The sequence below is a fragment of the Leucoraja erinacea genome, chromosome 6 (genome assembly GCF_028641065.1).
Source record: "Leucoraja erinacea ecotype New England chromosome 6, Leri_hhj_1, whole genome shotgun sequence".
Taxonomy (NCBI): Eukaryota; Metazoa; Chordata; class Chondrichthyes; order Rajiformes; family Rajidae; genus Leucoraja; species Leucoraja erinaceus.
This window is the reverse complement of record NC_073382.1, coordinates 87,558,415-87,568,414: the sequence shown is the minus strand read 5'-3', so window position 1 is coordinate 87,568,414 and position 10,000 is coordinate 87,558,415. Positions and strand designations below refer to the sequence as shown.

Below are 10,000 nucleotides of genomic sequence, written 5' to 3'. Positions count from 1 at the left end.
GTACCGCAAGGCTCGGTGCTGGGACCGCAGCTATTTACAATATACATCAATGATTTGGATGAAGGGATTCAAAGTAACATTAGCAAATTTGCAGATGACACAAAGCTGGGTGGCAGTGTGAACTGTGAGGAGGATGCTATGAGATTGCAGGGTGAATTGGACAGGTTGGGGGAGAGGGCAGATGTATGGCAGATGTAGTTTAATGCGGATAAATGTGAGGTCATCCACTTTGGTATCAAAAACAGGAAGGCAGATTACTATCTAAATGGCATCAAGTTGGGAAAAGGGGAAGTACAATGGTATCTGGGGTCCTTGTTCATCAGTCTATGAAAGTAAGCATGCAGGTACAGCAGGCAGTGAAGAAAGCAAATGGCATGTTGGCCTTCATAACAAGAGGAGTCGAGTAATAGGAGCAAAGAGGTCCTTCTGCAGTTGTACAGGGCCTTGGTGAGACCACACCTGGAGTATTGTGTACAGTTTTGGTCCCCTAATTTGAGGAAGGACATTCTTGCTATTGAGGGAGTGCAGCGTAGGTTCACAAGGTTAATACCCGGGATGGCGGGACTGTCATATACTGAGAGAATGGAGCAGCTGGGCTTGTATACTCTGGAGTTTAGAAGGATGAGAGGGTATCTCATTTAAACATATAAGATTGTTAAGGGTTTGCACACGCTAGAGGCAGGAAACATGTTCCCGATGTTGGGGTAGTCCAGAACCAGGGGCCACAGTTTAGGAATAAGGAGTAAGCCATTTGGAACGGAGACGAAGAAACGCTTTTTCTCACAGAGAGTTGTGAGTCTGTGGAATTCTCTGCCTCGGAGGTTCTCTGGATACTTTTAAGAGCGAGCTAGATAGGGCTCTTGAAGATATCGGAGTCAGGGGATATGGGGAGAAGGCAGGAACGGGGTACTGATTGGGGATGATCAGCCATGATCACATTGAATGACGGTGCTGGCTCGATGGGCCGAATGGTCTCCTCCTGCACCTATTGTCTATTGTCTATTGTCATAACACAGAGTGCTGGAGTAACTCAGCGGGTCAGGCAGCATCTGTGGAGAACATGGATAGGTGATAGTTTCACAGAGTGCTGGAGTAACGTCAGCGGCTGTCAGGGGTCAGCAGCATCTGTGGAGAACATGGATAGGTGACGTTTCACAGAGTGCTGGAGTAACTCAGCGGGTCAGGCAGCATCTGTGGAGAACATGGATGGGTGACGTTTCTGGGTATGGACCCTTACCCACACTTGACTCATGGCGTTTACGGGCTCGGAGCGATGGTGATGGTACGTACCGATTCTCTCAGACCGGGCAAACTGCCCGGCGACCAGCCATGCCAGCAGTGTAACCACAGCAACGGCGCCAATGTGCAAAAACGGCGCGGTGGCCTAGTTTAAGGGAGAGAAAGTCACAGAGACGTTAGTCAGTCACTCAGTCACAGTCAGTCCGAAGAAGGGTCTCGTGCCGAAACGTCACCCATTCCTTCTCTCCAGAGATGCTGCCTATCCTGTTCCCACTGGATGCTGGAGTTACTCCAGCTTTTTGTGTCTATAGTCAGTCAGTCAAGCAGAGTTACTCAGTTAGGTAAAGTTAGTTTAGTTAAAGATAAACACAAAATGCTGGAGTAACTCAGCGGATTAGCACATCTACCTCAGCCAACAATGGACCATTGTGTGCTCCAAACTTTACTGATTTGTTCTAGCCTTTTCTCCCTTCCAGTATATTCCCCACCATCCATTCCCACACCCCCTCCCAATTTTCAGTCTGAAGAAAGGTTCCATCTCGAAACGTCACCTATCCATGTCCTCCAGAGATGCTGCCTGACCCGCTGAGTTACTCCAGCACTTTGCATCTATCTTCAGTGTAAACCAGCATCTGCAGTTCCTTCCTACATAGTTAGTTAGAAACATAGAAAATAGATGCAGGAGTAGGCCATTTGGCCCTTCGAGCCAGCACCGCCATTCAATATGATCATGGCTGATCATCCAAAATTAGTAACCCGTTCCTGCTTTTTCCCCATATCCCTTGATTCCATTAGCCATAAGAGCTAAATCTAACTCCCTCTTGAAAACATCCAGTGACTTGGCCTCCACTGCCCTCTGTGGCAGGGAATTCCACAAATTCACAACTCTCTGGGTGAAAAAGTTTTTTCTTATCTCAGTTTTAAATGGCCTCCCCTTTATTCTTAGACTGTGTGGCCCCTGGTTCTGGACTCGCCCAACATTGGGAACATTTTTCCTGCATCTAGCTTGTCCAGTCCTTTTATAATTTTATATGTTTCAATAAGATCCCCCTCATCCTTCTAAACTCCAGTGAATACAAGCCCAGTCTTTTTAATCTTTCCTCATATGACAGTCCCGCCATCCCAGTGATCAATCTCATGAACCCACGTTGCATTGCCTCAATAGCAAGGATGTCCTTCCTCAAATTAGGAGACCAAAACTGCACACAATACTCCAGGTGTGGTCTCACTGGGGCCCTGTACAACTACAGAAGGACCTCGTTATTCCTATACTCAAATCCTCTCATTATGAAGGACAACATGCCATTCGTTTTCTTCACTGCCTGCTGCACCTGCATATTTACTTTCAGTGACTGGTGCACAAGGACTCCCAGGTCTCGTTGCACTTCTCTTTTTCCTAATCTGACACCATTGAGATAATAATCTGCCTCCTTGCCCTTGCCGCCAAAGTGGATAACCTCACATTTATCTACATTATACTGCATCTGCCATCTATCTGCCCACTCACTCAACCTGTCCAAATCACCCTGCAACCCTCTATCATCCTCTTCACAGTTCACACTGCCACCCAGCTTTATGTCAGCTGCAGATTTGCTCGTGTTACTTTTAATTCCATCATCTAAATCATTGATATATATTGTAAAGTGTTGCAGCCCCAGCACTGAGCCTTGTGGCACTCCACTTGCCACTTCCTGCCATTCTGACAGGGACTTGTTTATTCCAACTCTTTGTTTCCTGTCTGCCAACCAGTTCTCTATCCATGTCAATACTCTACCCCCAATACCATGTGCTCTAATTTTGAGCATTAATCTCTTCTGTGGGACCTTGTCAAAGGCTTTTTGAAAGTCCAGATACACCACATCCACTGGCTCTCCTTCATCCATTCTACTTGTCACATCCTCAAAAAAGTCTAGAAGATTAGTCAAGCATGATTTCCCCTTCATAAATCCATGCTGACTTTGACCGATCCCATCACTGCTTTCCAAATGCGCTGCTATAACATCTTTGATAATCGACTCCAGCATCTTCCCCACTACCGATGTAAGGCTAACTGGTCAATAATTCCCGGTTTTCTCTCTCCCTCCTTTCTTAAAAAGTGGGGTTACATTGGCTACCCTCCAGTCCACAGGAACTGATCCAGAGTCGAGAGAACATTGGTAAATGATCACCAATGCATGCACGATTTCTAGAGCCACCTCCTTGAGTACTCTGGGATGCAGACCATCAGGCCCTGGGGATTTATCTGCCTTCAGTCCCAACAGTTTACCTAACACTATTTCCTGACTAATGTGGATTCCCTTCAGTTCCTCCCTCCCACTAGATCCTCGGTCCCCTGGTATTTCCGGGAGATTGTTTGTGCCTTCCTTAGTTCAGTTATAGTTTATTGTCACGTGTACCCAGGTACAGTGAAAAGCTTTCTTGTTGCGTGCTAACCAGTCAGCGGAAAGACAACACATGATTACAATCGAGCCGTCCACAGTGTACAGATACAGGAATTAAGGGAATAACGTTTAGTGCAAGGTAAAGCCAGCAAAGTTCAATCAAAGATAGTCCGAGTGTCACCAAGGAGGTAGATAGTAGTTTGGGACGGCTCTTTAATTAACCATATAACCATATAACAATTACAGCACGGAAACAGGCCATCTCGGCCCTACAAGTCCGTGCCGAACAAATTTTTTTTTCCCCTTAGTCCCACCTGCCTGCACTCATACCATAACCCTCCATTCCCTTCTCATCCATATGCCTATCCAATTTATTTTTAAATGATACCAATCAACCTGCCTCCACCACTTCCACTGGAAGCTCATTCCACACCGCTACCACTCTCTGAGTAAAGAAGTTCCCCCTCATATTACCCCTAAACATCTGTCCCTTAATTCTGAAGTCATGTCCTCTTGATTGAATCTTCCCTATTCTCAAAGGGAAAAAGCCTGTCCACATCAACTCCACATCTATCAAGTCCCCCCTTAACCTTCTGCGCTCCAGAGAATAAAGACCTGTCTATCAACCTCTCATAACATTTTAAGGAGACCTTCTCTATCAATCTGTCCACCTTCAATACCTTTATCAGTCTGCGGCTCCAGAGGGAATAAAGACCTAGCGGGTGCAGCAGCTTATTCGAACCTATCTCTTTCGGGCCGAAACCCTTCTTCAGTTGTTGATAGGACGGTTCAGTTGCCTTCTGACACCAGGGTAGAAACTGTCATGCCCCGTGAATCTGGAGGTGAGCGTTTTCACACTTTAATACCACTTACCAGTCAGTTGAAAGGCAACACACATGATAAGGGAATAATGTTTAGTGCCAGGTTAAGCCAGCAAAGTCCGATCAAGGATAAGGAATGTTGCTGTAAGGAGGAGAGACTGAAGTGTGTGGAGCGATTGTAATATGAGCTTCTGTGGCTGGCACCCAAATAATCTTCAAAAGATGCAGGAAAAATGTTCGTAGGTTAATTGACCAGTAAAAATTGTAAGATCATCCCTAGTGTGTGCGTGTGAGAGTGAGTGTGTGTGTGTATCAGTGTGTATGAGTGTGTGAGAGTTAGTTAGTTAGTTAGCTAGTTAGTTTGAAAAGACTAGGCTAAGATTGGAAAGACCAGGCTTGTATTCACTGGAGTTTAGAAGGATGAGGGGAGATCTTATAGAAACATATAAAATTATAAAAGGACTGGACCAGCTAGATGCAGGAAAAATGTTCCCAATGTTGGGCGAGTCCAGAACCAGGGGCCCACAGTCTTAGAATAAAGGGGTCGGCCATTTAAGACCGAGGTGAGAAAAAACTTTTTCACCCAGAGAGTTGTGAATTTGTGGAATTCCCTGCCACAGAGGGCAGTGGATGGATTTAAGAGAGAGTTAGATAGAGCTCTAGGGGCTAGTGGAGTCAAGGGATATGGGGAGAAGGCAGGCACGGGTTATTGATTGGGGATGGTGAGCCATGATTGCAATGAATGGCGGTACTGGCTCGAAGGGCCGAATGGCCTCCTCCTGCACCTATATTCTATGTCCATGTCGCCTGGCATGGGTGCCATGTTACAGTACCAACCACTAAACTGTGTGAAACCCGACTTAGGAGCATTGTGAGCAATTTGGGGCCTGTATCTGAGGAAGGGTGTGCTGGCTCTGGAGAGGGTCCAGAGGAGGTTTACGAGAATGATCCCAGGAATGAGTGGGTTACATATGATGAGCGTTTGACAGCACTGGGCCTGTACTCGCTGGAGTTTAGAAGGATGAGGGGACACCTCATTGAAACTTACAGAATAATGAAAGGCCTGGATAGAGTGGATGTGGAGAGGATGTTTCCACTAGTTGGAGAGTCTAGGACTAGAGGCCACAACCTCAGAATTAAAGGATGTACCTTTAGAATGGAGATGAGGAGGAATTTTTTTGGTCGGAGGGTGGTGGATCTGTGGAATTCATTGCCACAGTCGGCTGTGGAGGCCAAGTCAATGGGTATTTTTACAGAGATTGATGTATTCTTGATTAGTACGGGTGCCAGGGGCTATGGGGAGAAGGCAGGAGAATGGAGATGAGAGGGAAAGATAGATCAGCCATGATTGAATGGCGGAGTAGACATGAAATTCGAAGGAAAAGACAATCAAAAATATATATAGGTGGAAGCAAGTGGTAAGGCAAGGCTTTATCAAGAAACAATGTTGTCGAGCGAGAAAGTTCACACGTGATAGGAGCAGAATTAGGCCATTCGGCCCATCAAGTCTACTCCGCCATTCAATCATGGCCAGGTGAACTCTGGAGAGTGCAGTCAAATAGCGGAGTGGACTGGTAGGGGTGAGTGGACGAACTCTGCCCCCCCCAGACCTTTGTGGTTACCAGGAGGTAACAAACTGACTTGAAACGAGATGAGGATGATGTCCCATTCCTCCTTCCACATCTGGTTGACAGAAGCCATGGCAATGAGCAGGGTGATCAAGACCATCATCAGTGCAACCTGCAGGAGATAGGGAGAGGGGGAGAGGGGGGGAGAGAGGGGGAGAGGAGGGAGAGAGGAGAGGGGGAGAGGGGGAGGGAGAGAGAGAGAGGGAGAGGGGGGGGAGGGAGAGAGGGGAGAGAGAGGGGGGGGAAGGGAGGGAGGGGGGGGGGGGGAGGGGAGAGGGAGGGGAGAGAGAGGGAGGGGAGAGGGGAGAGAGGGGGAGAGGGGAGTAAAGAGGACGAGAGGAGAGGAGAACGCTCAGAGGGGAGAGAGAGGGGGAGAGAGGGATAGAGAGGGAGGGAGAGGGGGAGAGAGGGGGAGAGGGAGAGGGAGAGAGGGGGAGGAGGGGGAGAGAGGGGGAGAGAGGGGAGAGAGGGAGGGGGGAGAGGGAGGGAGAGGGGAGAGAGGGAGGAGAGGGGGAGAGGGGGAGAGAGAGGGGGGGGAGAGAGAGGGAGAGAGGGAGAGGGGGAGAGGGGGAGAGAGAGAGAGAGGGAGGGAGAGAGAGGGGAGAGAGGGGGAGAGGGGGAGGGGAGGGAGAGAGAGAGAGAGAGGGAGAGAGGGGGAGGAGGGAGGGGAGAGGGGGGGAGGGGGGGAGGGGGAGGGGGAGGGGGGGGGAGGGGGAGGGGGGAGAGGGAGAGAGAGAGAGAGAGAGAGGGTAGAGAGAGAGAGATAAAGAGAGGAGAGAGGAGAGAGAGAAGAGAAGGAAAGAGGGGAGGGGGAGAGGGGGAGAGAGGGAGGGGAGAGAGGGGGAGAGGAGCAGGAGGAGAGAGGGAGAGAGGGGAGAGAGGTTGCAATATATATTAATGATTTAGATGAAGGGATTACAAGTAACTCAGCTGGTCAGACAGCAACCTTCGGAGAGAAATGCTGTGTGACTCTTTCTCCAGAGATGCTGCCTGACCCGCTGAGTTACTCCAGCATTTTGCGTCTGCCTTCGAGGGTGTCAACCAGCATCTGCAGTTCCTTCCTGCGTATCGTTCAGGAAAACCTCCTCGGAAATGAATTGCATACTTCATTATCACAGGGAGATATGCTAGGTGTGCAAATGGTGGCTCAGAAGGGGCACTGACAAAGTTACAAATCCCCTTCCCCCGCGCCTGATCCCCCATCCCCCCTCCCCGACAACGGTTCCCCCCCCACGCGGGTCCTCCATTATTCTCCGCACCATCTCCACAACCTCCAGAAAATTCTATTGTGTATTGTGTGTTCTTGTTAAATGTATCGCTGCTGGCAAATTCATGTCACTGCACCTTCGGGTGTATGTGACGAATAACTTACTTTGACATAGAAACATAGAAACATAGAAAATAGGTGCAGGAGTAGGCCATTCGGCCCTTCGAGCCTGCACCGCCATTCAATATGATCATGGCTGATCATCCAACTCAGTATCCCATCCCTGCCTTCTCTCCATACCCTCTGATCCCTTTAGCCACAACGGCCACATCTAACTCCCTCTTAAATATAGCCAATGAACTGTGGCCTCAACTACCTTCTGTGGCAGAGAATTCCACAGATTCACCACTGTGTGAAAAATGTTTTTCTCATCTCGGTCCTAGAGGATTTCCCCTTTATCCTTAAACTGTGACACCTTGTCCTGGACTTCCCCAACATCGGGAACAATCTTCCTGCATTTGGCCTGTCCAACCCCTTAAGAATTTTGTAAGTTTCTATAAGATCCCCCCTCAATCTTCTAAATTCTAGCGAGTACAAGCCGAGTCTATCCAGTCTTTCTTCATATGAAAGTCCTGACATCCCAGGAATCAGTCTGGTGAACCTTCTCTGTACCCCCTCTATGGCAAGAATGTCTTACCTCAGATTTGGAGACCAAAACTGTACGCAATACTCCAGGTGTGGTCTCACCAAGACCCTGTACAACTGCAGTAGAGCCTCCCTGCTCCTATACTCAAATCCTTTTGCTATGAATCCTTCCTTTAGTTTTAGCTTCAGAGATACAGCGCGGAAAAGGGCCCACCCCGACGAGCGATCCCCGCACGCTAACATTACCTACACCCACTCGGGACAATTTTCACATCTGTACCAAGCCGATTAAACCTGCACGTCTTTGGAGTGTGGGAGGAAACCGGAGGTCTTGGAGAAAAAACCCACGCAGGTCACGGGGAGAACGTGCAAACTCCGTACAGACAGACGGCACCCGCGGTCAGGATCGAACCCGGGTCCCCGGCTCTGCATTCGCTGTGGGGCAGCAACTCTACCGCTGCGCCACCGTGACCTTCCTGTATCGGGGCGACAAGAACTGCATGCAACAGTCCAAATGTGCAGAGCAAAAGCCCTGTAAAATTTAGTGTTTGTTTCAATAGACAATAGGTAATAGGTGCAGCAGCGGGCCATTCGGCCCTTCGAGCCAATGTGATCAATGTGATCATGGCTGATCATCCCCAATCAGTACCCTGTTCCTGCCTTCTCCCCATTTCCCCTGACTCCGCTATCTTTAAGAGCTCTCTCTTGAAAGCATCCAGAGAACCTGCCTCCACCGCAGAGAATTCCACAGACTCACAACTCTCTGCGGAAAAAGTGTTTCCTCATCTCCGTTCTAAATGGCTTACCCCTTATTCTTAAACTGTGTGTGGCCCCTGGTTCTGGACTCCCCCAACATCGGGAACATGTTTCCTGCCTCTAGCGTGTCCAAACCCTTAATAATCTTATATGTTTCAATGAGATTCCCTCTCATCCTTCTAAACTCCAGAGTGTACAAGCCCAGCCGCTCCATTCTCTCAGCATACGACAGCTTTGGTCCTTTCAAACATACCTTGTGCATCCAGTACAGGTTCATCTGTTGTCCCACAGTTATGTGACATAGTGCTAAAATCTGAAAAAGAACAGCCATCGTTACACCAGGTGGGGGTCAAACACTTTAAATGCCACACGGTGGGGCTGCGGTAGAGTCGCTGCCTCACAGCGCCAGAGACCCAGGTTCGATCCCGGCCAGGGGCGCTGTCTGTATCAAAGAACCTCTAGCGGAGCAAGATAGATCACTCCTGCTAAATGCAATGGGCTGACGTGTAGTACGCAACGGAGCCGAACGTGGGCCTTTTCTTCATCCATTTCAGTAACCCGACCCGACCCGCAGTGTAATCAACGTTGCGGGGGAACAGTTTGTGTTAATAAATTAAAATTCTGAAAACAAGGAGAAGATTTTTCCCAAATAACTTTTATTTTTACGAGGATGTTTCCGTAACCGGACGGGATCTTTGGTGTGGAGACGGAAGCCGGTTACGGAAATGGGGCCAAAAATTACCCGTGAATCTGCCCGTGACCGTACTACGTCTTTTTCGTCGAGTGATCTATCTTGCTCGCTATAGGATCTTTGGTGCTGTCTGTACGGAGTTTGTCCGTTCTCCCCGTGACCTGCGCGGGGGTTTTCTCCGGGAGCTGCGGCCTCCTCCCACACTCCAAAGGCGCGCAGGTTTGTAGGTTCATTTGCTTTTGTAAATTGTCCCTGGGGCGTGTGGGATAGTCCAAGTTGCTTCTCCCTTATTCTTAAACTGTGGCCCCTAGTTCTGGACTCCCCCAACATCGGGAACATGTTTCCTGCCTCTAGCGTGTCCAAACCCTTAATAATCTTATATGTTTCAATGAGATCCCCTCTCATCCTTCTAAACTCCAGAGTGTACAAGCCCAGCCGCTCCATTCTCTCAGCATATGACAGTCCCGCCATCCCGGGAATTAACCTTGTGAACCTACGCTGCACTCCTTCAATAGCAAGAATGTCCTTCCTCAAATTAAGGGACCAAAACTGCACACAATACTCCAGGTGTGGTCTCACTAGGGCTGTGTACAACTGCAGAAGGACCTCTTTGCTCCTATATTTGATTCCTC

At 48.8% G+C, this 10,000-nt stretch overlaps 1 protein-coding gene across 2 annotated transcripts in view; it reads right to left on the bottom strand.

The window, feature by feature from the left end:
- Nucleotides 1-10,000, bottom strand: part of gdpd5b (glycerophosphodiester phosphodiesterase domain containing 5b) — a 167,377-nt gene that overhangs the window by 43,749 nt on the left and 113,628 nt on the right. For both annotated transcript variants that reach the window (XM_055637551.1, XM_055637552.1), the window contains exons 5-7: nt 8,931-8,990; nt 6,083-6,181; nt 1,291-1,384 (exon numbers count right to left, since the gene is read on the bottom strand). In XM_055637551.1, coding sequence (XP_055493526.1) covers nt 1,291-1,384; nt 6,083-6,181; nt 8,931-8,990 — 253 coding nt within the window. The remainder of the gene's footprint in view (nt 1-1,290; nt 1,385-6,082; nt 6,182-8,930; nt 8,991-10,000) is intronic.